The following is a 27,687-nucleotide window of genomic DNA, read 5'->3' as shown; positions in this document are numbered from 1 at the left end:
AACAGCTTTCCAAGGTGTGAACATACATTTTTAGCTGCAGACTAATGAACAGATTTAATCTGATGCAGGTGTTAGCTTTGGAAATGAACATTTTGAGTGTGATTCCATCATGTTCTCTCAGAATTGAGTGATTCCATAATTTTTTTCAGGCTGCCTGATCCAAACACAAGACTGTTATTTACTACCACAAAATGTTTTTCTTGGTGTCTTTTAGTGTTTTTTAAAGCCAGAACATTGTCATTTGAAATAAATATAATTTTGTGTCTTGTGAGTTGGCTATTTTTTTTTAACAAAATTAAACAGCTGAATGAACATCCTCCATGTCTGGTGATTCCAGGGGTTTGCCAGGGGTTGTGCCAACACCTCAACTAGTAGCAGTCAAGGCTAAGCCACGACTACTATTATTAAACCACTCATATTGACTTACAATTTGCTTCCTTTTGTTATTCAACAAATAACATATCATTTAAACTCTAATATATACGGTATATTGGTCATTAATATGCAGGATTAACAATTAAATATTTTAAAGCAATGTCTGTTTGGCCCAGTAGTAAACTCACACCCCTCAATACTCGGTTTGGTTTAATTCACTCAAAGTAAGCAGCAGGGCGGTATAAGTATACCACCTTTTCTGGCTTGGTCAAAATGTGCATGACAACCACTGAATGTGTTATTATGCGGACAAACCTTTATTTTTATTACACCTGTGTCGATGGATGTTAATTTTTAAAAGTAACCCCGAATGAAATACCTCCCTGAGCGGGAAGTTTGACATCTGTTCCCTAGAGAATGTCACCCTGGGTAATTGACCATGTGGCCCATAGCTAGAACCACAACTGGTTACTTCTGAAGCCAGCAAATTGGGCTGTCTTACTCTTACACAATGTATTTCATGGTTAATACAGAGAAGTAGTTTGATTGTCTCACAATCAAAATAGTGTTGGTTTTGTCAAAAGTGTCGGTGAGTGTGGATAAAACAGTAACAACAATCTAAACCAATTTTTGCTGTAATTTTGTTATACTTCACAAGAGACACACTTCCAGTTTTATTCCCACAAAAAGTGTTATTTCGTTATGTTACTGTGACATTTTGGACATTTTGTTTCTTATGTAGGCAGCACGGTGGAAGAGGGGTTAGTGCGTCTGCCTCACAATACTGTCTATCTGTGTTGGCCCTGCGATGAGGTGGCGACTTGTCCAGGGTGTACCCTGCCTTCCGCCCGGATGCAGCTGAGATAGGCTCCAGCACCCCCGTGACCCCGAACGGGACAAGTGGTAGAAAATAGATGGCTGGATGTGCAGTATGTACAAATGTGTATACAAAACGGCAATAGAGGAACTTCCATCCATCCATTTTCTACCGCTTATTCCATTCGGGGTCGCGGGGGGCGCTGGAGCCTATCTCAGCTACAATCGGGCGGAAGGCGGGGTACACCCTGGACAAGTCGCCACCTCATCGCAGGGCCAACGCAGATAGACAGACAACATTCACACTCACATTCACACACTAGGGCCAATTTTAGTGTTGCCAATCAGCCTATCCCCAGGTGCATGTCTTTTGGAGGTGGGAGGAAGCCGGAGTACCCGGAGGGAACCCACGCAGTCACGGGGAGAACATGCAAACTCCACACAGAAAGATCCAGAGGCCGGGATTCAACTCACGACTACTCAGGACCTTCGTATTGTGAGGCAGACGCACTAACCCCTCTTCCACCGTGCTGCCCATTTCAACTTAACATTTCAAATATCCAGGGAAAGTTCTGGAAATCAGTCTGGTTATCACTGTATATGAGAGTGATTGGTGCATTTGGTGTAAGATTAGGTGTAACATTTTACTGTCAAAATGGTACATTCTTACATATCAATCAATCAATCAATGTTTATTTATATAGCCCTAAATCACAAGTGTCTCAAAGGGTTGCAATGTACTTTAATGTGCTTTAGTGCACATGTCAGGGGTTTCGTACTCACAGCCAGTAGGCGATTCTTGTCCTTCTCAGCGCTACTGAGCAAGCTCTCCAGCGTCACTCTGTGCTTTTTGGTCACGTCGTCTAGAATTCGGGTCTGGTTCTCTTTAAGCTGGCTGCTGTCATCCTCGTAGCGAGTGTGCAGGCTGACCATGTCTTTCTCGTGGGACGCCTTCTCTTCTCGGAGTGTCTGGCAAACACAAGCAGAGATGAATAAACACACACACACACAGAGAGCCTGGGTTGACATTCACACCATATGCTGCATCAGTCAGCCATATTGACAGTGGTTACTAATGAGCTGCCAAGGAATCACACACACTCCCCAAAGCTGCAACGGCTGACAAGATTTTACTCACTATTTTGTTATTTATTTCTGATACAGTGATGTCAAACAACAACAGAGATGAAAATTGGGATACATTTACGTTAAAAACACCAAGGGGAATTGCAGGTATCGATAAAAAATGTTGTCAAAATCCCCATTTAGAAAACGCTGTAATATGCATGCCAGGCCAGCAGTTGGCGATGTCACTTAGTAAAGGAACATTGTTTCAAGCTCTAAATGGCATTGTTGCACTTAAACAAGTACCGTAATTGGCTCATTGTTAAATTAGTATTCAACAGTTTTCTTTATCTATTCCCTGTGCATTACACATTTAAGCTCCTAACTCTGCGTGGGCCAAGCAAATATAATTCAAATAGGATCATATTTGACTACCCAGCAAAAGTAGTATTTTGTGCCAAATACCACTTAATCCTTCTGCAACCAGCCTTTAGGTTGGCATAGGTGTCAGCTGACTTATTCTGGGATGTTGCACGTCACCCGCCATGTCCCAATGGCGCCCCCCAGAGGATGATGTCTCACAAATGTCAGCACTGAGGGGGCTCACAAATTAAACAGGAAGTGAACACACTTGACATTTATCATGTGCGCCCCTCAGGCTACTCCATTCCTTTAATCATGTGACCTTTTCAAAAGGGTTCCAGGTTGGCAAATACACTTACCGACATTCAATCATGGCTGCCTCGCAGAAGTGGAGAGACTGGGTGGTATGGACTGTTAGTACATTACTTTTGGGGCAGGTGTGCCAATGCCCCACCAGATACAAATAATAGCACTCCCAAATGAATACATTAAAAAAACACAGTTATTGACAATTGTGTGTAATAATATTGATTTTGGATGCGTTATCTTAAAGAGTATTTCTCAAATAGTGGCATCAGGGTGTGCGGTGAGATGTCGGTAGGGACTTTCGGTATTAGTGTGTTTATTTGTAAATAAATACATATTATTGAGGGGCATGACAGAAAATAATTGAGAAACACTACCTGAGAGTATGACTATGTCTTACTGACTTTCTGCCGCGGTCGAAAATGGATGGATGGGCATTAAAGATTTGGGGGGAATAATATGCCTCAAAAGGCTATTTATGATGTCACATGATACATCAGGACCTCACAAGAGCTGTTCAAAAGAGTTTTTAACTTCTTTTCACAATATCTTATGAGAACTATTGTTTACAACTGCGACATGTACGTCACATTGCATTATAATGATGACGTATTTGTGTAGTTTTTTTGTTACAAACACGGTGAAAGGTGCACCTTCTCGAGGGACATCAGCTGCTGCTTGTGTCTGTCGTCCAGGGCGTGGCTCTGGCTCTGCAGCGCCTCCCGCTCCTCCTCCGTCCTTAGCACCTTGTCCTTGAGCCGGCTGCGCTCGTTGTCCAAGTCACGGATGGCCGCCTCCTGGGTCATCTGGGTGGCCTGCAGGCTGCTGATTTGACCTATGACACCACAGAGAGCACAGGAGGAAAGATGACGTCATAACGAACACGAAGCAATCACGCATCCACGTCTTACTGGCTTTGAGGAGGATTTCGGTGGCCTGCTGCTGAACGCGATCCCTAGCCGCCTCTAGCTCGCATTCGGCCTCCTTCTGACGGATCTCCACTATCTCTGAGTTCTGGGTCACCTCGTCCAGATGCTTACTTAACTCCTGAGGAGGACACAAATTCCGGAAAGAGTGTCACAGCAGTGAAGCGATGTCATTGATGGATGCTATGTTAGCTATAAGACACCATCAAATTTGTGTTAACTGTTTAAGGAGTTTTTTTTCTTTCTTAAAGCTTTTTAGGTCCAAAGTTAACATTAACAGATTCTTCCTTCTAGAGCAGGGGTCACAATACTACGTCCGCGGCCCAGCGTCCACAATCCGGCCCGCAAGACATCACAAGTAAAAAAGAAAAAAAGTTTTAAATCTACCCTGTTCAGCTGCTCAGATGTCCATATCTGCTGTACAGATTAACTTTACAAAAGAGAAGTGAGGGATACTTCTCTTGTTGCCTTATTTGTAATTGACTTTATTAAATCAATCAATCAATCAATGTTTATTTATATAGTGTTTGGATATGTAAGTTTTTGGCACAGCCAGACCGGAACAGGGGGGATAGAAAGAAGAAAAAAAGAAGACACAGGGAGAACTTGTGGGTACGAGAAAGGGGGACCAGAAAAAAAGAAAACCAAAAGCAAAAAAAATATATAATATATTTATACATACGTATGTATATATATATATATATATATATATATATATATATATATATATATATATATTAGGGGTGTATATCATATATATATATATATATATATATATATATATATATATATATATATATATATATATATATATATAAATATATATATATATATTAGGGGTGTAACGGTACATCACGGTTCGGTTCATTTTCGGTACAGTAAGAAAACAACAAAATATACATTTTTGGGCTATTTATTTACCAAATGTGTAAACAATGGCTTTATCCTTTTAACATTGGGAACACTATAATAATTCTGCCCATGTTACTCAACATTAAACTGCCTCAAGTTGTTGCTCAGATTAAATAAAATGACTAAACTTTTCTTCTACATATAAAAAGTGCAACATTAAACAGTTTCAAGTCAACTCATCATGCTTAATTTATTACAGCATTTGGGAAGCCTGTAGTTGATTTTTATTATGTAAATGTTATATTTGTATCAACATGTGATAGCAGGGACCCTGCCATTCAAAACTAGGCTGCTACATTACTAATGATTAATGTAACTATAGCTGAAAAAATAGTACAATAGCAATAGGAGAGACTACACACACACACATACACACGCGCACACAAACACGCGCACACACGCACACGCCGCAAAATGAGCTAGCGTTACGCTAAAAGCTAATTAGCCTTCACTTCAAGCCAGGACTGCGAGCTAGTGTTGTGTCGTTCGCGAACGATTCGTTCGAAAGAACGAATCTTTTGAGTGGACGTACTGAACCGAATCACTTCATGAACTGATTCGTTCCTTTCTCAATTCAGTTGAGCTCCGCCGCGACCATGCCGGTATGAGTGGAACTGGCGCATTCTGTGACTCACTGAACCCTCGACGTCGGCGAACGACGCAGCCAATGAGAGGGCGGGGGGAGGGACTGAGCGAACGATTCGTTCACCGCGGATTAACGACATGAATCACTCAGTGAACGTCAACGCTCTCGCTCTCTGCTCTGCTTGCCCCAATGCCGCGAGTGATTCTCCCCCCGTCGCGGGGATATGTTTCATGCCATTGGCATCCGTTCTCCATTCATTCTCCAAGCTAACGGCTAATGTTGACTCAAGCCACATGAAAACAAACACACGTCCCCATTATCTCAACACATAAAGTTAAAGAAAATCCGTGCAGGCTGAGCAGCAGCGACGCGAGGGGGAGGGGCGGAGGGTAACGTGTAGGGCAGGCTGTTTTGAGAAGATTTAAAATACAAATAATAACTAATGTATGTACACATACATAGGCTATTATTTACACAGTTATTGTAACAAAAATAAATTTCTCCTTGGGGATCAATTCTGATTCATATTATTATTATTATTATTATTATCCATTCTACTGCAACTGTTGTTGTTGTTGTTTAGTAGCTATCATCATCATTATAATAATGCTGATTTGCAATTAAACTGTACTGCTGCTGCAGAAGTGATTCGGTTCACGTACTGAACTGCGGCCACAGTGTGGCGTTGTCAGTCACTGATTCTAGTGATTCGTACTGTCAAAAGAACTGCAGAAGAGATTCGGTACACGTACTGAACTGGCCACCGTGTGGCGTTGTCAGTCACTGATTCTAGCGATTCATACTGTCAAAAGAACTGCAGAAGAGATTCGGTACACGTACTGAACTGCGGCCACCGTGTGGCCTTGTCAGTCACTGATTCTAGTGATTCGTACTGTCAAAAGAACTGCAGAAGAGATTCGGTACACATACTGAACTGGCCACCGTGTGGCGTTGTCAGTCACTGATTCTAGTGATTCGTACTGACAAAAGAACTGCAGAAGAGATTCGGTACACGTACTGAACTGACCACCGTGTGGCGTTGTCAGTCACTGATTCTAGTGATTTGTACTGTCAAAAGAACTGCAGAAGAGATTCGGTACACGTACTGAACTGCGGCCACCGTGTGGCCTTGTCAGTCACTGATTCTAGTGATTCGTACTGTCAAAAGAACTGCAGAAGAGATTCGGTACACATACTGAACTGGCCACCGTGTGGCGTTGTCAGTCACTGATTCTAGTGATTCGTACTGACAAAAGAACTGCAGAAGAGATTCGGTACACGTACTGAACTGACCACCGTGTGGCGTTGTCAGTCACTGATTCTAGTGATTTGTACTGTCAAAAGAACTGCAGAAGAGATTCGGTACACGTACTGAACTGCGGCCACCGTGTGGCGTTGTCAGTCACTGATTCTAGTGATTCGTACTGTCAAAAGAACTGCAGAAGAGATTCGGTACACGTACTGAACTGTGGCCACCGTGTGGCGTTGTCAGTCACTGATTCTAGTGATTCGTACTGTCAAAAGAACTGCAGAAGAGATTCGGTACACATACTGAACTGGCCACCGTGTGGCGTTGTCAGTCACTGATTCTAGTGATTCGTACTGACAAAAGAACTGCAGAAGAGATTCGGTACACGTACTGAACTGACCACCGTGTGGCGTTGTCAGTCACTGATTCTAGTGATTTGTACTGTCAAAAGAACTGCAGAAGAGATTCGGTACACATACTGAACTGCGGCCACCGTGTGGCGTTGTCAGTCACTGATTCTAGTGATTCGTACTGTCAAAAGAACTGCAGAAGAGATTCGGTACACGTACTGAACTGTGGCCACCGTGTGGCGTTGTCAGTCACTGATTCTAGTGATTCGTACTGTCAAAAGAACTGCAGAAGAGATTCGGTACACGTACTGAACTGCGGCCACCGTGTGGCGTTGTCAGTCACTGATTCTAGTGATTCGTACTGTCAAAAGAACTGCAGAAGAGATTCGGTACACGTACTGAACTGCGGCCACCGTGTGGCGTTGTCAGTCACTGATTCTAGTGATTCGTACTGTCAAAAGAACTGCAGAAGAGATTCGGTACACGTACTGAACTGCGGCCACCGTGTGGCGTTGTCAGTCACTGATTCTAGTGATTCGTACTGTCAAAAGAACTGCAGAAGAGATTCGGTACATGTACTGAACTGCGGCCACCGTGTGGCGTTGTCAGTCACTGATTCTAGTGATTCGTACTGTCAAAAGAACTGCAGAAGAGATTCGGTACATGTACTGAACTGCGGCCACCGTGTGGCGTTGTCAGTCACTGATTCTAGTGATTTGTACTGTCAAAAGAACTGCAGAAGAGATTCGGTACACGTACTGAACTGCGGCCACCGTGTGGCGTTGTCAGTCACTGATTCTAGTGATTCGTACAGTCAAAAGAACTGCCGATCCCATGAAAACAAGCCACATGAAAACAAAATGAGAGTAGACTAGTAGAGGAGACAGAAAGAAGGGGCAGGGGGTAAAGTGTAAGCAGGCTGTTTTGAGAAGATTTAAAATAAAAATAATAACTAATGTATGTACACATACATAGGCTATTATTTACACAGTTATTGTAACAAAAATAAATTTATCCTTGGGGATCAATTCTGATTCATATTATTATTATCCCTTCTACTGCAACTGTTGTTGTTGTTAGATTAACGCGAGTCCCTATGAAGTGCGCGAATGTCTGCACTGTACTGTCTGTACTACGCACGCCCCCCCCCCCCCCCCCCCCCACATTTTTTGTTAATTGCTTTTGGGGGCCCCCTGGTGGCCACGGGGCCCTAAGCAAGCGCTTAGTACGCGTATGCCTTGGGCCGGCTCTGGGCTCATAGTGATGTTACTAGTAGTTGCAGAGCATATTAGGTCCATCTCCATCCTCTACAGTGCTCTCTCACACACCTCCATCCTCTGTGCCCACTGTCCCCTCCATGTCTGAAACAACAGCTGATTTATCTAGTGAATTAACTGCAAAACACCCTTTATAATTGCTCATTGTACTGCAGAACATTCTGAGATTAATAATTATGTCCAACAGTGCAATTTAATGACCTTATAGGTTCTTCTTTTTTAGTCATTGTCTTTCTTTGGCCACTTCCTCAGCAACTTCCACCACAACGTCCCCTTCACACCATGGACCATCATCAGCTCCGCCAGTTGACCCAGCTGAGTGGCCTTCTTTCCTCTCAAAATGAGATCTGTGAGTTGTACCCAAATCTTTGGGTAGCTCTGCGGATAGCCTGCACTCTTCCTGTGACTGTTGCATCTGCAGAGCGGAGCTTTTCCAAGCTCAAATTAATAAAAAACTACTTGAGATCTTCCATGGCTCAAGAAAGACTGAGTGGACTGGCAGTGATTAGTATTAATAACAAAGTCGGCCATCAGATTTCTTACAGTGATGTCATAAATGACTTTGCCTCCAGAAAAGCCAGGAAGCACAGGTTTTAAGGAGTGGGTGGAGTGGTAGAACAGAGGAACAAAACTGTGATGTGATGGTCAAATGTGTGAATTAAGGACCTTGATTTAAAGGCCTACTGAAACCCACTACTACCGACCACGCAGTCTGATAGTTTATATATCAATGATGAAATCTTAACATTATAACACATGCCAATACGGCCGGGTTAACTTATAAAGTGACATTTTAAATTTGCCGCTAAACTTCCGGTTCTAAACGCCTCTGAGGATGACGTGTGCGCGTGACGTAGCCCGGGGAACAGAGGTATGCCTTCCCCATTGAATACAATACAAAAAAGCTCTGTTTTCATTTCATAATTCCACAGTATTCTGGACATCTGTGTTCGTGAATCTGTTGCAATTATGTTCATTGCATAATGGACAAAGAAGCTGAGCAAGCAAAGAAGAAAGTTGTCGGTGCGAAACGGACGTATTTTTCGAACGAAGTCAGCAACAACAGTACACAGCCGGCGCGTCTTTGTTTACATTCCCGAAAGATGCAGTCAAGATGGAAGAACTCGGATAACAGAGACTCTAACCAGGAGGACTTTTGACTTCGATACACAGACGCCTGTAGAGAACTGGGACAACACAGACTCTTACCAGGATTACTTTGATTTGGATGACAAAGACGCAGACGTGCTACCGTGAGTATGCAGCTTTGGCTTCTAAACATTTGATCGCTTGACCGTATGTGCGCAACTTTTTTTTTGCGTATGTACGTAACTTTTTTAAAATATATAAGCTTTATGAACCTTGGGTTAGGTGAACGGTCTTTTGGGCTGAGTGATTGTGTGTGTTGATCAGGTGTTTGAATTGTATTGGCGTGTTCTATGGAGCTAGGAGCTAGCATAGGAGCTAGGAGTTAGCATAACAAAGACGTAGGTGTTTTTATGCAGGATTAATTTGTGTCATATTAAATATAAGCCTGGTTGTGTTGTGGCTAATAGAGTAAATATATGTCTTGTGTTTATTTACTGTTTTAGTCATTCCAAGCTGAATACCAGGTACCGTGAGTATGCAGCCTTGGCTGCTAAACATTTGATAGCTTGACCGTATGTGCGCGTCACGTACGTAACTTTTTAAAAATATATAAGCTTCATGAACATTGGGTTAGGTGAACTGTCTTTTGGGCTGAGTGATTGTGTGTGTTGATCAGGTGTTTGAATTGTATTGGCGTGTTCCAGAGGTGGGACCAAGTCATTGCTTTGCAAGTCACAAGTAAGTCTCAAGTCTTTGCCCTCAAGTCTCGAGTCAAGTCCCGAGTCAAGACAGGCAAGTCCCGAGTCAAGTCCAAAGTCAAGACTGGAAAGTCTCAAGTCAAGTCACAAGTCCTGCATTTTGAGTTTCGAGTCCTTTCAAGTCCTTTTGACCACAGACTAATATTTTTACACAGATTGTGTATGCTTTTAAACCGCTGTATTTATTTATTAAAACAAGTGCATTTGAAATAGCAGGAAAGAAAATAGTACTGACATTGCAATTCATAATAGCACTATTAACCAGTCATTTTAATAGTTTAAACAATTTTAAACATTTAACTCATTCCTTTACAGAATAAACACATTTGCAAAAACAAGTGCAACTGTACTTATTTGTACAAAGGTGTTAACATTGTATATCCATGGCATATTGCATTGTAACTAGTTCCACAGCACTTTCTATTCTGTTCTTACCTTATCTCATTGATCTCATCTCATACTGTATGTGTGTTGATGTGTGCATACACATGAAAAACATAACAAATACATGAACATAACAATGAACAGAGTTGTACTTTTTAGATGTCAGGGCCCTATGCAATATGTACACATATTCTTAATATAGTATATATTTTAACTGACCTTTATTTGACTGTGTTTGTCTTTTTGTAGGTGGCTAAAATACGCGGTGCTGCTGACCGCCGTCTAACGTTACGTTACTGTGTGTGATACATTGACTAACGTAACGTTATGTATAGGTACCTCATGCAACCCTGCTTAAAAAATCACTTGACAAAAAGTATGAATAGGTAGCAAACTGCAGTGGACGCAACATATTGCCGCGTTTGAAATGACGTTATAACCATAAACATCTTATAAGTAGACGCAATATTGGTTGCTGTGACGCGAGCAATTTGCATCTTGAAGTGGTGATGAGGAGCCGGCGAGCAGCCTAAACTGACAGTTGACAGGTAGAAAACAAAGATGCCGGGCTGGTGTTCAGCGTTGTCCTGCTCAAATGAGCGGACTGTTGAAAATAGGAATCGGGGGATTACTTTTCACAAGTAAGATTTAACATTAATGTACTATTGGTTGTATTTTATGAAAATAACATTACCACAGAGTTGAGAAGGAGCAAAGATCTTCAATATTTGTATGTGAAAATCACAAATAAATCTTCTGGGGGAGGATGACGCCCCTACAGGGGTTTGGTTTACAAACTTTCTGCCCCACCTAAAACAAAATTCACCAGCCGCCACTGATTATAATGCATTCTCTTTTTAGGCAAAATATAAGACAATACTTTCTTAACAGTATAATTGTAACCAGGAATAAGTCTTCAAGTAACAATATTCAAATACTAACATTGTTGGGTAAAACAGAATTTGGTTTTATTCTGAATCCAGTGAAACAGATTGGTGGTTTTAACTGATATAAAGACTTGCAGGTGTTTATATATGTTTAAGTATTTGGCAGACGCTTTTATCCAAAGCGACATACATAAAAAATACATATATAACAATCATTGCAAACATGATCATTTAAGGGAAGAATGTAATACAAAATATCAATACAAAGTGTCACGACAGAATAAACTCTCTGCTGCTGCAGCAAGAGAGATACAGTCTATAAGATGTATAGATATCTAATGTATTCATACATTGTTTATGTAGCATGTATATATAACGTAATCATATTGTTTCTTCAATTTAAAAATAGCTGACCGTTTTTTTCCCCTTCTCTGGGATTATATTCCCAGTTTTAATCTCGGACGTCTGGTCACTTATAGCGTATAAGAATATTCTATTACTGTTAAGCAAACTATGAATAATAAAACATGTGTCCGTTATCATAGCTACACGTATGACAAAAAAGCGCGTGAAAATAAGTGGTATTCAGTGAGGTAAAATGAATTAAATGCGTTGACAGTTCATTGCTCCTGCCAAATGAATTGCACTGAGTGGAGCGGATCACCACTCCAAGATGGCGGCCCCACGTCTCGTCTGTGCCAGTAGGCAGTAGCGCTCGATGCTGTGTACCCTTATAAGATGTCTATGGTTATGACGTTAGCAGTGAGTTTACAGCCTCACTGATTTAACTACACAGCAAATAAAAGTCATGTTACTTAGCCAATAAACGTTAGCTTACATTCAAAACTTACCCTTCTTTGTGCAACTTCAAATGTCGAACGAAGTTGGAAGTTGTTGCGTCTCCGTCTGTAATATTCGAACTGCGTGATTTGCATACGGCAATTCGTTGACCAAGTCGTAGTTTTTATACCCGAACGAAACCAACTTTGGTATAAATCTTTCTCACTGGCGCGTTGTTTGACAACTCTTGTTCATTGGTTGTCCTGCAATTTGATTGGCTGAATGCTGTGTGATGAAAACAATGTAGATCTAATTTGATTGGCTGTTGTACTGAGAGCACACCAGCTGACACGCAGCACACACGCTGATAGACAGACAGACACGTACAAAATGAAAGCTACGGAGCGCTCCCAAATAACTTTTTAAGCTTTAGGTTTTGGGGAAAGTAGCAAGTCATGTCAAGTCAAAAGGCTCAAGTCCAAGTGAAGTCACAAGTCATTGATGTTAAAGTCTAAGTCGAGTTGCAAGTCTCTTTACATTTTGTCAAGTCGAGTCTAAAGTCATCAAATTCATGACTCGAGTCTGACTCGAGTCCAAGTCATGTGACTCGAGTCCACACCTCTGGCGTGTTCTATAGAGCTAGGAGCTAGCAGAGGAGCTAGGAGCTAGCATAACAAACACGTAGGTGTTTTTATGCAGGATTAATTTGTGGCATATTAAATATAAGCCTGGTTGTGTTGTGGCTAATAGAGTATATATATGTCTTGTGTTTATTTACTGTTGTAGTCATTCCCAGCTGAATATCAGGTCACCCCCGGCTCTCACAGCATCTTCCCTATCTGAATAGCTTCAACTCCCCACTAGTCCTTCACTTGCACTTTACTCATCCACAAATCTTTCATCCTCGCTCAAATTAATGGGGAAATTGTCGCTTTCTCGGTCCGAATCTCTCTCACTTCATGCGGCCATCATTGTAAACAATAGGGAACTTTGCGTATATGTTCAATTGACTACGTCACGCTACTTCCGGTAGGGGCAAGCCTTTTTTTATCAGATACCAAAAGTTGCGATCTTTATCGTCGTTGTTCTATACTAAATCCTTTCAGCAAAAATATGGCAATATCGCGAAATGATCAAGTATGACACATAGAATAGATCTGCTATCCCCGTTTAAATTAAAAAAAATCATTTCAGTAGGCCTTTAAGGTAGTTTATGTTGATTTTTTCCCCCAAAATTTTTTGCACATCGTTATGTACATTTACATAGTTTTAATATGTAGTAACTTTATATTTGTTTGTAAACCGTTATGTTACCTTGTTTCTGGTAACTCTGTTCATTAATATTATTTAAGTATTTGCTTGATATTTAATTTAATGATGTTGTTTTTTGTACAATTGAATTTGTTCCTTTTTATATATATTTAAGTGATTTTATTGTTGCACTTTATTGTTTTTCTTGCACTACGAATTATTTTTGCACATTGCTGTTTCAGGTTTTTGTTACTAAAAATAATAAAGTGAATCAGAATCAGCTTTATTGTCCAGTTATGTTCAACACACATGGAATTTAACTTCAGTAGACTGCGCTCTCTTTGTACAAAGTAAACATTAAATATGAACAATTAACTAAAAATATAAACTAGTAATTAAAGACTAATATGTACAAGACTGACGAGACAAGATGACACTTTTACTGTAAATACAAAGCTTTATCACTTGGACTGTTCAACCCCAGGCCACTCTTGTAGCTGAATGTTTTCTACATTTTAAGATTAGGAACCATATGTGGCACTCTGGACATCATTCGTTCATTCATTGGTATTATTTATGTTCTTAACTGGGCCACCCCCATATCTTTATAAATGACATGTCATTTGTAAAGACATGCCAGGCTGACAATAGGATAATGTAAACAACACTGCCAGAGCCGCAATGAGTTTATAGTAGGTGTGTGAATGATCAACAATCAATATTATTGGCAGAAATAGAGGGCCCCAAAATCAAATTTTGCTTAGGGCCCCATGGAGGTTTGGGCCGGCACTGAGTAGTTGACTGGGAGGTGTTTATTTTAATTTGGGGAGCGTACGCTGCCTGATGCTTACCTGCTAAACACCTATCTGCTTGACGCTGAAGCACTGACTACATGCACTCTAGTTTTTCTGAGAACAAAATGTTAATTAAACTCGCTTCTCTTATGCTCATTTTTGCTGGCAGCTCTCTGGAGACGATCAGAGCACCCAGGAAGAAGAAGACCTGACTATGTTTTAGTGTTTGATGTCTCTTCTTCTGCTTGTGCTGGTACAGTTAATTACGCCTCCAGAGATTTTAGAAGTAATTTGTGGAGGACTGATGAGAGAAGATGTTGTGAAAGGTGCACAGTGGCACTGTGACAAGAAGTTCCAAAAAATGACAGAAGAGTGAAAAGATGCGAGCATGATGGGGTTGAGTGTGATCTATGATGGGATTAAGAGTTGTGTTAAAAGAGCCGGGGCTGGCATTTGGAGATTGTTGTCTTATTAGCACAGAGGAAGCACAATACAACAGCCTGCTTGAGTTGAGCCCTGATTTGTGAGGATTATGGGTAGTGTAGTGCTGTACAAGACACACTGCATCTGTGTTAAGTATGAGCGAAAGCGCACTCGCCTTGACTGCGCCCTCTGAGGTGGAAAGCGACGCCTGCAGCTTGTGCGACCTCTCACGGTTCTCGCGGGCCTCCTCGCTCACGCGCGCCAGCTCGGTCCTCAGCTTGCCTAGTGTCTTCTGCAGCGCCGCCTCCTGTGTCTGAAACTCTCGCCGCAGCTCAGCCTCAGTGCGCTTCCACGCCAGCAGGTTGTCGGCGGTCAGCTGCTGCGTTCGCTTCATGGCCTCCAGCTCGCGCTCGTAAAATGACTGAGCCTGGAACACGTGGGGAAAAAATACCTGAAGCAGCACGGTGCAAGTAAAGTATTACCTCCACCAAGGCGTTTATATCCACATAGACAAGGTTCACATAATGAGTTTGAGTTTATTTCGAACATGCATACAAATACAACATGATACATCACAATTTTCAGTATCTCTTTTTAATATGTTCAAAAAGGAGTAGGAAAAAGCAGAGTTTATTTAATCCTACCTCTTTTCCTTTTCATAGCAGTTGCTAACACTTTTGTTCAATTCCTGTTCTCGGTGTATTCACAATATACTCCATAACTAATCACATTAAAAATTAAAAATTAAAATAGTGAAGTAAGTTGTAATTCATATGGTGAGATAAATATGATTATCAATAAATCCAGAATGTTTATCATTGTTCTTCTTCTTTGTATTTTGTAAATACTATAAGTTTGAACAGTTTCTTGAATTGGATCATATTAGTACATTGTTTGATTTATTTGCTTAATCCATTCCAAAATTTAATTCCACTTGCTGATATACTAAAGGTCTTAAGTGTTGTACGTTCATACAAAAGTTTTAAATTACATTTTTGTCTGAGGTTATATATCTTCTGACAATGATGTAGAAAAGTTAACTGAAAAAAACAATCATGTAATTTAAAAAAGTGACAAAAATCTACTACTACCCATACTAAAATAAATAAACACTACTAATACCACTACTATATATTGCATTTACATTTATCATTGGGAAAAATATACAAAAATATAATATAAATAATAATATGCTATCAAATATATTAAACCAACTTTAATTCAGATCTAGTCCAGATTACAATTTCGCAGGCAATGTTAATGCATTCAGACACGTTGTACAATGTCTGTCAAATATCATCAGATTAAGCTTTAATTTGTTGTTTTTATGTATTATTTATTTTTGTCAATAATTTGTTTGCTTGGACAAGAAAATAAATTCCAAGAATGTTTTCAAAAAAATGTTTCCTTTTCCAGATTATTATTAGAAAAAAAATCACCTTCTTTAAAATATTAATAATATAGTAGCAGTTAACTCAACGAGTTCACAAGGAAGTAATAGTAAAGCCTTGGCTGAGGTTGTCTTACAAGTGTCGCAGAACCAGAACCTTTTCAATACCTTGCTGAGTTTGGCCTCATACTCGTCCACAAGCCGCTTCTTGTCCTGTTTAAGTTCCCCCACACGCTCCGTCAGAGAATCCACCTGAAACACGTGATAAAACAAACGAATCAGTGGCGCTGTCCCACTTCCCTCTACTTCCCCTCCTACAGTGTCCTGCCTCTACCCGCTCCTTCTCCAGGGATGCTTTTTACCTCAGCTTTGTGGAGCTGACCCAGTTTCTCTTGGTCTTTGCTGTAGTCTGCGTTCTGGCTCTGGTGACTGCGGAGGAGTTGCTGGATCTCCTGCCTATGCTGGGCCTTCAGCTCTTCCAGCGCTGCCTTCTTCTCCTGCTCAAACTGGGACTGGGCCGTGCTGAAAGTGCGCAGCTTCTCCTCGAAGGAGCGCCGCATCTCCTCCACCTCCCGCGACATGGACACCACACGCTGCGTGTGCTGAGGGCCAGACGGGCAGCAACCATCAGTGAATTTTAACAAGCCTGGTGGTGACCATCTGGCTATGGAGTAATCTCAAAAGAGATAAAAACTTATAGGTCCTATAAATCTGACAGAGATTTTCAGGAAGAATATGGCTTCCGCGCCAAAGAATGTTTGTTTTTCTTGAGGGTTTCACTCTGTGCCATTAAAACCATGCTAGCATGTTAGAATCACAAGCAGCAGTCTGTAGACTTTGTCTACGGACCAGAAGGTGGCAGTCCCAATATGGACCCCAAATCAATGAGTATGGCGGTTGAGGGATTGCTGGGGAGTTCTTAAAAAACACTGAGGTGCTCTCAAGCTGATTATCTCTGTTGTTGTTCGAGATCAGATGCAACTCCATAATCTAAAATGCTTCAGTGTTTCCTTGTGGCTGGCCACCACAAATACATTTTGGAAATATAACATTTGGAAAATATATATCAGAATCAGATTTATTGGCCAAATATGTTTAAAGCATAATGAATTTGACTTGGTAGACTGTTCAATGTAAGAAACAAAGAAAAACACAACAATTACGAGAACACAGAACCGTGGTGGCTTTTGTTTTAAACATTTAGCGATACAGGAAGGTAAAACTTCCTCTTTCAGGTGATATATTGCTGCCATCTTCCACAAAACATTGATGAGGCTTTGTTTTGAAATTAGAGTTTGAGGATTGAGCAACAGGCTCCCGTAGCTAGTCAGCACAAAATGCAAAGAGCAGCAGACCTGGCCTTCAGGGGTACAAAGTTATGATTTCATTTCCACAGTGTCTGGAGACTATATGAGAAATGCAGTTGCTGTTTTATTTCAGTTTTGTTCAGTTAAAATCTCATTTGCCTGTGTTACATTGTAGTAATAAAATAAGCAGCAACAATTGAAAAATACTACAAAATGATATAATATAACAAAAAAAATATATCGTCATACTAATAACTAAATAATAACACAGATTTATCTCTGAAAACACAATTATTTTAGCTTTTTTTTTAAAATACATGTGTCATAGCCAATTATGCAAATTATATGACAATGTAATTTAGGCACCGCCTTGGCCGCGCCCCCACCTGATCTGTGGGAAACAGTGTTCTCTGTTTTTGGTTGTATTTGCCAGCAAATGTCACTACACCAACCGCAAGCCTCCAGGGAGATGGGCCAACAGACATGAAACACACAGCCCGGCATAGACCCGGCCTTCGGTATGATGGCATAATACAGAAGGATTTACCAAAAACTACATTTAATCGTGGCGATAGTATCTACAACTTATGGCAACCATGGAGACATTAAAGCAGGAAGTCCAGTAAGATATATGACAATTTGCAATGATACGTTAACATGCAGCATCCTCCTGACCTTTGATATTATTAGCAAGTGGTACATCGAGTCAGAGTTGTATATATTGAGCATATATCGTTTGTTTGAACAGTATTTTTATTGTCTGCACCGCGCCATATAACTATTAACTAGATAACTTGGTGTCCCCTTGGACACAATTCCTTGAAACTACAAAAAGGTTTCAGCTTGTGGGCCGGAGCGCGGTGGAGTTCATTCGCATCTTCAAAGACTGCCCCCAAAACAGCTTGTTCAAAAGCGACACTCAGAGAGGCAAAGCTTTGAGCTTTTGGAGCAAAATTCATGCAAAATTTTCACCAAAGCATCATTATTATATCGTATCAAGACTAGTGATTCTCAAACTTAGAGTCATGTATAAAGAGAGTATGGCCGACTAAACAACAGGCGCCATGACTGCTACCAAGGACATGTGTGGCTGTGCCCGGATGCATGCAATTGCTGTCGTTTAGATGTTACTTTTTTTGACAGACTAAACCAAAATAATATGTCTATATATAGTTCTAAACATACTGTAACTCATAAACGTACAATAAAACATGCTTTTATTCCACTAATAATAATTGTGCGGCCATATTTGACGCACTCTGCTGCTACATTCCTACAGTGTGTTTCTTGATCAGCAGGCACTCTATCATGAACCTGGCAGCGCAATAAACATTAAAACAAAACAACCAAAAATATAACTTATTACCTCATTTTGTCCAAATCTTCATTAGATTTTCACCAACAATCCCAAATAAATTGTGACTTTTGTGTGAAGTAAGTCAAGTATGTATTTGTAATCTCTGTATGTATCACTCATTATGTATTATTCTAACTCAGGGGTGTCAAACTCATTTTAGATCGGGGGCCACATGGAGGAAAATCTACTCCCAAGTGGGCCGGACTGGTAAAATCACGGCACGATAACTTAAAAATAAAGACAACTTCAGATTGTTTTCTTTTTTTTTTTAAATAGAACAAGCACATTCTGAAAATGTACAAATCATAATGTTGTTGGTTTTTTTTTTTACACTTACATGTTGTGGTTAACAGTATTCTATCTTTATTTGTCATTATTTATACTTTCTGAATAAATTATCTGATAATATTCATCAGTCAAATCATTGGTGTTGATTTTCAATCCATCAAGATAAAAAAAAAAAATCAAAATCATGTTATTCATGTATTTTGATCATTTTCCTGGACTGGTGCACTCACATCATGTGGTTACTTCTTTTTTTTTTTTTACATATGTAGCATCATCCCCAATGATACAAAAAATTGCTATTGCGACATCTAGTGGACACATTTAGAACGGCGGTTTCTTTCATTCAAAAATGTCGGCTCATTTTTATATTTAGCAAACTTATCCCGCGGGCCGGATAAAACCTGTTCGGGGGCCTGATCCGGCCCCCGGGCCGTACGTTTGACACCCCTGTTCTAACTGATCTTTCTTTTTTGTAACATGCAAAGTGAATAAGTGCACTTTTGTAGTTATTTCCCCATATTTCTGCGCAATAACTCAGATATGGTTACCCTGTTGAGCAGTAGAGAATATGAAGTGATTTTTGGTCCAGAACATATTTTGCTTTATTTATTGTTGACGTATTTATTGCCACTTTATGTATATTTTTAAAGAGATTTTCAGTTTTTTTTCTCATCTATTTTTACACCCAAAATGTGGTTTCTTTTACTCTTTCAATGTACGTCTATTTGTATGTTTGACTTTCTCTTCTGCTGTTACAGAATTGCATTATTTTAGTTATCCCGGGATTAAAATATAGTCGTTTTTTGTCAAACCATCTCTTTAATGTGTTTATTTCTTCTTTTATTATCTGTATTAGCTTCTGTGTGTTCTATCCTGAACAAAACACCAAATGTTTACCTGGCACAATACGCTGTAATCAGTGGCTCTCCAGTGTTGATGGCGAACCTTCACTTCCCATTTCCGGGTTGTGGGGATGCGATGTAAAAGCTTGCGGGTAGAGCACCCTCCACCCGCAGGGCATTTTTACACGTCAAAAAACTAACGACGAAGCTCCGCAAAGACATAGGATCAGCTCAAAGTTAGTAGCAGTCATGGCGCCCTGTAGTCACATGATTGCCTTTTGACCAATCGTTGAGGAGATTGCCTGGAACCGAGTTGACCATACTCTCTTTATACACGACTCTGCACCATCTAGTAGTACGCCAAATAATCACTTGATTAAAGTACAATGTTTTACTTTCCTACAATCACAGTGTTACTGTCAAACTGTGTGTAATGTTCCAATGCCCAAAAAAACTAAACATACTTAAACATATGCCTATGTTTAATGAATGCATTTTAATGTTGATCATTATGGAAGTACTTGGAGAGCCAAGTGTTTTCTGAGGTGTTTGATAACCACTGATCTAGACCACAATGAAGTGTTACATTTAGATTAAAATCACAATATGACTCCTACATTTATGTCTCTGGCTCCTAGACTTTAGGATGGTCATAAAATGACATAAAACAAAAGTATAAATGACAGAAATTAAAACAAAATGGACTCAAAATTAAATGAAGCGTACCTGAGCCTCGGTGCACAGCTGGAGGTCCTCCACCCTCTGACGATAATTCTCAAACTCGGCTAGCGCCTGCCTCTTCATCCTCTCGTGCAGCTCCATGGACTCCTCCAGAGACTGGATCCGCCTCTTCAGGTCGATCTCGTCGCTGATCTTACCTTTGAACTGAAGACAAGAAAAAAGACAACAGGACATATTCAGTTTAACAATAGCAGATACGGTAGACCAGGGTCCTTGTTGTGGCTCCCTTCACAAAGCTCAGAGTGGGAAAAGAGTTCTAGAATTGTCAACTGTCTGTGAGTGTACAGGCTGAGTTCTGACTGCTGATTGGAGAAGAGCAAAGAAGGTAAGGAATAAGGACGGGGAGCTGGTGTGTGCGTGACTGGTTAGAGAGACTCATGCACGAGAGAGACATCAGCTTCTGGAGTGCGCGACCCCTGCCAATACATTAAAAAAATATATTTTTCTTCAAGATTATCCCCTGCTTGCCTCCCAATGGACTGACTTTCACATTGAGTTGGGACCCGGGGTGACCACTCTTTATGCATCAGTCAGTGACGTCTCTGGGTCTTCACATTTGCGGTCCCTTCCAAGGTTTCTCGTTGTTCCCATTGGGTTGACTTTTTTCTTGCCCTGATGTGGGATCTGAGCCAAGGATGTCGTTGTGGCTTGTGCAGCCATTTGAGACATTTGTGATAAAGGGCTATATAAGTAAACTTTGATTGATTTATTGACTCAGTGGAAGAGGTGGTAAAATGGTTATTTTGATCATAAAGGTTGCCGACCGCTAGTCTAGCGCAGTGGTCACCAACCTTTTCGAGCCTAAGATCCCTGGGGTCAGCCAAAAACCAAAGTTAACTATTCATATATACTGTATATACTGTATATATATATATATATATATATATATATATATATATACATATATATATATATATATATATATATATATATATATATATATATATATATATATATATATATATATACTGTATATACATGTACACATTAGGGTTGTACGGTAGGTATACCGGTATTGGTATAGTATCACGATACTAATGAATCATATTCGGTACTATACCACCTCTAAAAAGTACCGGTCCCCCCTTCCCCCGCTCCCCCGTTGTCGTCACGTTGTGTCATTGTTGGTTTTACAAGCAGAGGAGCATGTTGTAAATGGTAAATGGGTTATACTTGTATAGCACTTTTCTACCTTCAAGGTACTCAAAGCGCTTTGACCCTATTTCCATATTCAGCCATTCACACACTGATGGCGGGAGCTGCCATGCAAGGCCCTAACCATGACCCATCAGGAGAAAGTGTCTTGCTCAAGGACACAACGGACTAGGTTGGTAGAAGGTGGGGATTGAACCAGGAACCCTCAGGTTGCTGGCACGACCACTCTCCCAACCGCGCAATGCCGTCCCTTACTTACAAGCAGACACAGCGTGTAGACAGAAAAGAGAGAACGGATGCATTTTGGCTTAAAAACTAACAATAAAGGTGAAGCTATAACATTGAAACGCCCTCAGGAAGAGGTGCTTTAAGACATGGCTAGCTAGTTAGCAGCTAAAGACCAGCCGCAGTCTGCAGTGTTTTAGCTACTTCTAAATCACTAATCCTCGCCTCCATGGCGACAAATAAAGTACGTTTCTTACAAGTATCATCCCTGCATCCCGTCACCGCTAATGACACCAATCATGAATAAACAAACGCCATCGGTGGATTTACACCTAACATCCACTGTAATGATACCAAATACAGGAGCATATCTAATCGATATTACTATGATTACATCGATATTTTTTAGCATCACAAAATCTTTTCTCGTTTAAAAAAATGTATATTATGTTTATAAACTCAGGAAATACGTCCCTGGACACATGAGGACTTTGAATATGATCAATGTATGATCCTGTAACTACTTGGCATTGGATTGATACCTAAATTTGTGGTATCATCCAAAACTAATAAGAATAAGTGATTATTAAATTTTAACAGAAGTGTAGATAAAACATGTTAAAACAGAAAATAACCAGATATTAATAGTTAATGAACAAGTAGATTAATAATTCATTTAATACCACTTGTCTTTAATAATTTTGATCAAATAATAGAATGGAAAATGACACAATATGTTACTACATACGTCAGTAGCTAAATTAGGAGGTTTGCTTAATTACTACTAAAAGACAAGTTGTCTAGTATGTTCACTATTTTATTTAAGGACAAACTTGCAATAATAAACATATGTTTAAAGGCCTACTGAAATGAATTTTTTAAATTTAAACGGGGATAGCAGATCCATTCTATGTGTCATACTTGATCATTTCGCGATATTGCTGTCATGTCTGTGTTGATCTTGTTTTTGTTTTGCTTGGTTTTTGGACACTTTTTAGTTCTTGTCTTCACTCCCTTGCTTTGTCACCATAGCAACCATTAGTTTCACCTGGTTCACATTGTCATGTCACGCACCTGTTCACGGTTAGTCACGCACCTGTTTTCACTTATCATGTCACTATATAAGCTTTTCTGTTTCTGTTGTTCGTCCTGGCGACATCACCTTCTCCACATTCATGCTCCACATGTATCCTCTGCACCCTTTATGATCACGCTTCTTCATGCCATGTTCACAGTTCCTTGTCACGTAAGTTTTTGTTTTAATGTTCATAGTTCTCCGCCATTGTGCGCGCCTTTTGTTTTCCTAGTCAAGTTTTTTACCTCCCCTGTGAGCGCCTTTTGTTTATACCCTTTTGAGCCTTTTGAGTTTAAATATTAAAACATGTCCTCACCTGCACGTCATGTCCAGTTAAGTTGCTTTGCACCACGGAAAAACAATCCACGCCAAGGACCAAGTCGTGACAGATGTCGCCAGCAATCCGTTTTTCCGCAAGCAACTTGGCTGATGGAGGAAGGAAGGTGGGAAGCGCTAGGTGCCATGGGGGACCGAGATTTGATGTGGGGGCCAAATGGCAAGCTAATTCCGATTAGCTCCATTTGGTCAGAGGATAGCGCTGCGTCACCGCAGTCCCGGAAGCGCCGCTCCAGACCGAGGACGTCAGGGAAGGTGAGCGGACAGAACGCGGCGCTCCTGCAAGCTCCTCCCCCTCCGGGCGGAAATGGGCCGCAGCCTGCCCGGCTTCCCCGGGATGACATCACAGACCAGGATTTTTTTTTTCTGAACTCTTTTTCTTCTGATCATCCGCCCCCAGCAAAAGACTCTAAGTCCAAGATAGAGCACTATCAAAACATGTTTTTAGAAATAAGAGCATGTCAATCACAGTCACCCAGTTTCCATGTCCCGCCCCCCAGGACTCAAGTCACGCCCATGTCACAAAAAAAAAATTTCTCACTCAAAGTCCCAGGTAGAAAAAGAGAGACTTTTGGACAGTTTGGAGGGGAGGATTCTGCCCCCCTTCCGACCTCCCTCCACCCACCCCAAAAGACGGTTCCAGACCGCGGGGAGCGCGTCTGAGATCCGCTCCTTGAGGGGGGGGCTAGGGCTGGGAATTGTTCAGGTGGGGTGGGTCAGCTTCGCCATGCCAAGCCACAGCCTCCAGCTCGGCCACCACCACCTGAATTTCGTCATGCCAAGCCACAGCCCCCAGCACGACCACCACCACCAGTCTTTCGACCTGCCAAGCCACAGCCACCAGCACGGCCCCCACCACCAGTCTTTCGACCTCCCAAGCCCCAGCCTCCAGCTAGGCCACCTCCACCTGCTCCACGCCCAGCTCCACGCCAAGCCCCACCACGCCAAGCACCACCAGTACCTGCTCCACGCCAAGCGCCGCCAGTACCTGATCCACGCCAAGTGCCGCCAGTCGCAGCTTCACGACGCCAAGTGCCGCCAGTCGCAGCTTCACGACGCCTAGTGCCGCCAGTCGCAGCTTCACGACGCCTAGTGCCGCCAGTCGCAGCTCCACGACGCCCAGTGCCGCCAGTCGCAGCTCCACGACGCCCAGTGCCGCCAGTCGCAGCTCCACGACGCCCAGTGCCGCCAGTCGCAGCTCCACGACGCCCAGTGCTGCCAGTCGCAGCTCCACGACGCCCAGTGCCGCCAGTCGCAGCTCCACGACGCCCAGTGCCGCCAGTCGCAGCTCCACGACGCCCAGTGCCGCCAGTCGCAGCTCCACGCCAAAACCAAGCACCCCCAAACCAAGACCAAGTCCAAGCACCGCCACTCCAAGACCAAGTCCAAGACCAACTACGCCAAGTCCAAGACCAACCACGCCAAGTCCAAGACCAAGACCAACCACGCCAAGTCCAAGACCAAGTCCAAGACCAACCATGCCAAGACCAAGACCCAGACCCTCGCCAAGACCAAGACCAAGACCCCCGCCAAGACCAAGACCCCCGCCAAGACCAAGACCCCCGCCAAGACCAAGACCCACGCCAAGACCAAGACCCTCGCCAAGACCCGCCACGCCAAGCTTCGCCGCCTGACGCGCCACGCCAAGCTTCACCGCCTGACGCGCCACGCCAAGCTTCGCCGCCTGACGCGCCACGCCAAGCTTCGCCGCCTGCCATGATGACGACACGCCTGCCTCCTCGTCTGCCACGAAGGTGGCCACTGCCTGGTCGTCCGCCACGCCAAGTGCGCCCACCTCCTCATCGGCCATGGATATGGCCATTCCCGGGTCGCCCACCTCGTCAGGTACAGCGGCGGTCTACGCGTCGCCGCCACCTGATCCTGCCTCGGTGGATTCGGGGCCACTTGGCCTGGCGACCCACCGCCATGTCCCCCTCCCGCCCTCCCATGACTCTTGATCCTGTTTTGTGTTTTGTTTTTTGGACATCTGGGATCTGTCCGTAAGGGGGGGGCTCTGTCATGTCTGTGTTGATCTTGTTTTTGTTTTGCTTGGTTTTTGGACACTTTTTAGTTCTTGTCTTCACTCCCTTGCTTTGTCACCATAGCAACCATTAGTTTCACCTGGTTCACATTGTCATGTCACGCACCTGTTCACGGTTAGTCACGCACCTGTTTTCACTTATCATGTCACTATATAAGCTTTTCTGTTTCTGTTGTTCGTCCTGGCGACATCACCTTCTCCACATTCATGCTCCACATGTATCCTCTGCACCCTTTATGATCACGCTTCTTCATGCCATGTTCACAGTTCCTTGTCACGTAAGTTTTTGTTTAATGTTCATAGTTCTCCGCCATTGTGCGCGCCTTTTGTTTTCCTAGTCAAGTTTTTTACCTCCCCTGTGAGCGCCTTTTGTTTATACCCTTTTGAGCCTTTTGAGTTTAAATATTAAAACATGTCCTCACCTGCACGTCATGTCCAGTTAAGTTGCTTTGCACCACGGAAAAACAATCCACGCCAAGGACCAAGTCGTGACAATTGCCATATTTTTGCTGAAAGGATTTAGTAGAGAACAACGACGATAAAGATCGCAACTTTTGGTATAAATGATAAATGGGTTATACTTGTATAGCGCTTTTCTACCTTCAAGGTACTCAAAGCGCTTTGACAGTATTTCCACATTCACCCATTCACACACACATTCACACACTGATGGCGGGAGCTGCCATGCAAGGCGCTAACCAGCAGCCATCAGGAGCAAGGGTGAAGTGTCTTGCCCAAGGACACAACGGACGTGACTAGGATGGTAGAAGGTGGGGATTGAACCCCAGTAACCAGCAACCCTCCGATTGCTGGCACGGCCACTCTACCAACTTCGCCACGTCGCCCCCCTGATAAAAAAAAAGCCTTGCCCCTACCGGAAGTAGCGTGACGACACCGGGGGAAGGACTGCTCATATTTTCTTATTGTTTACACCAGCAGCGAGAGAGATTCGGACCGAGAAAGCGACGATTACCCCATTAATTTGAGCGAGGATGAAAGATTCGTGGATGAGGAACCTTAGAGTATCTTTTTTTGCTCTGACCGTAACTTAGGTACAAGCTGGCTAATTGGATTCCACACTCTCTCCTTTTTCTATTGTGGATCACGGATTTGTATTTCAAACCACCTCGGATACTATATCCTCTTGAAAATGAGAGTCAAGAACGCGAAATGGACATTCACAGTGACTTTCATCTCCACGACAATACATTGACGAAACACTTTAGCTACGGAGCTAATGTGATAGCATCGTGCTTAACTGCATATAGAAACAAAATAAATAAATCCCTGACTGGAAGGATAGACAGAAGATCAACAATACTATTAAACCATGGACATGTAACTACACGGTTAATGCTTTCCAGCCTGGCGAAGGTTAACAATGCTGTTGCTAACGACGCCATTGAAGCTAACTTAGCAACCGGACCTCACAGAGCTATGCTAAAAACATTAGCTATCCACCTGCGCCAGCCAGCCCTCATCTGCTCATCAACATTCGTGCTCTCCTGCGTTCCAGCGATCGACGGTGCGAAGAAGGACTTCACCCGATCAGAGATGCGGTCGGCGAGACAGAGGAAGTTAAGGTGAGTTCGCCGGCTAACGAGTCTGCTATCCATTTCTGTCTTCCTGGTTGTGTTGCTGTAGTACGCCGCTAATACACCGATCCCACCTACAATTTTATTCTTTGCAGTCTCCATTGTTCATTAAACAAATTGCAAAAGATTCACCAAGACAGATGTCCAGAATACTGTGGAATTTCGAAATGAAAACAGAGCTTTTTTGTATTGTATTCAATGGGGTACCAATACTTCCGCATCAACTGATTCCGTCACGCGCATACGTCATCATATCTAGACGTTTTCAACCGAAAGTGTGGCGGGAAATTTAAAATTGCAATTTATAAGTTAACCCGGCCGTATTGGCATGTGTTGCAATGTTAAGATTTCATCATTGATATATAAACTCTCAGACTGCGTGGTCGGTAGTAGGTGGGTTTCAGTAGGCCTTTAATGTACCGTAAGATTTTTTGTTTAAAAAAAGCCATCCATCCATCCATCTTCTTCCTCTTATCCAAGGTCGGGTCGCGGGGGCAGCAGCCTAAGCAGGGAAGCCCAGACTTTCCTCTCCCCAGCCACTTCGTCCAGCTCTTCCCGGGGGATCCAGAGGCATTCTTTGGCCAGCCGGGAGACATAGTCTTCCCAACGTGTCCTGGGTCTTCCCCGTGGCGGTTGGACGTGCCCTAAACACCTCCCTAGGGAGGCGTTCGGGTGGCATCCTGACCAGATGCCCGAACCACCTCATCTGGCTCCTCTCGATGTGGAGGAGCAGCGGCTTTACTT

At 42.3% G+C, this 27,687-nt stretch overlaps 1 protein-coding gene across 3 annotated transcripts in view; it reads right to left on the bottom strand.

Annotated features, from left to right (window-relative positions):
• Nucleotides 1–27,687, bottom strand: part of fam184ab (family with sequence similarity 184 member Ab) — a 140,137-nt gene that overhangs the window by 60,533 nt on the left and 51,917 nt on the right. For all 3 annotated transcript variants that reach the window (XM_062044869.1, XM_062044871.1, XM_062044872.1), the window contains exons 3-9: nt 20,502–20,660; nt 16,344–16,583; nt 16,150–16,233; nt 14,767–15,018; nt 3,837–3,972; nt 3,579–3,760; nt 1,975–2,160 (exon numbers count right to left, since the gene is read on the bottom strand). In XM_062044869.1, coding sequence (XP_061900853.1) covers nt 1,975–2,160; nt 3,579–3,760; nt 3,837–3,972; nt 14,767–15,018; nt 16,150–16,233; nt 16,344–16,583; nt 20,502–20,660 — 1,239 coding nt within the window. The remainder of the gene's footprint in view (nt 1–1,974; nt 2,161–3,578; nt 3,761–3,836; nt 3,973–14,766; nt 15,019–16,149; nt 16,234–16,343; nt 16,584–20,501; nt 20,661–27,687) is intronic.

Source organism: Entelurus aequoreus, linkage group LG04 (assembly GCF_033978785.1).
Source record: "Entelurus aequoreus isolate RoL-2023_Sb linkage group LG04, RoL_Eaeq_v1.1, whole genome shotgun sequence".
NCBI lineage: Eukaryota > Metazoa > Chordata > Actinopteri > Syngnathiformes > Syngnathidae > Entelurus > Entelurus aequoreus.
This window is presented reverse-complemented; position numbering and strand designations above follow the sequence as displayed.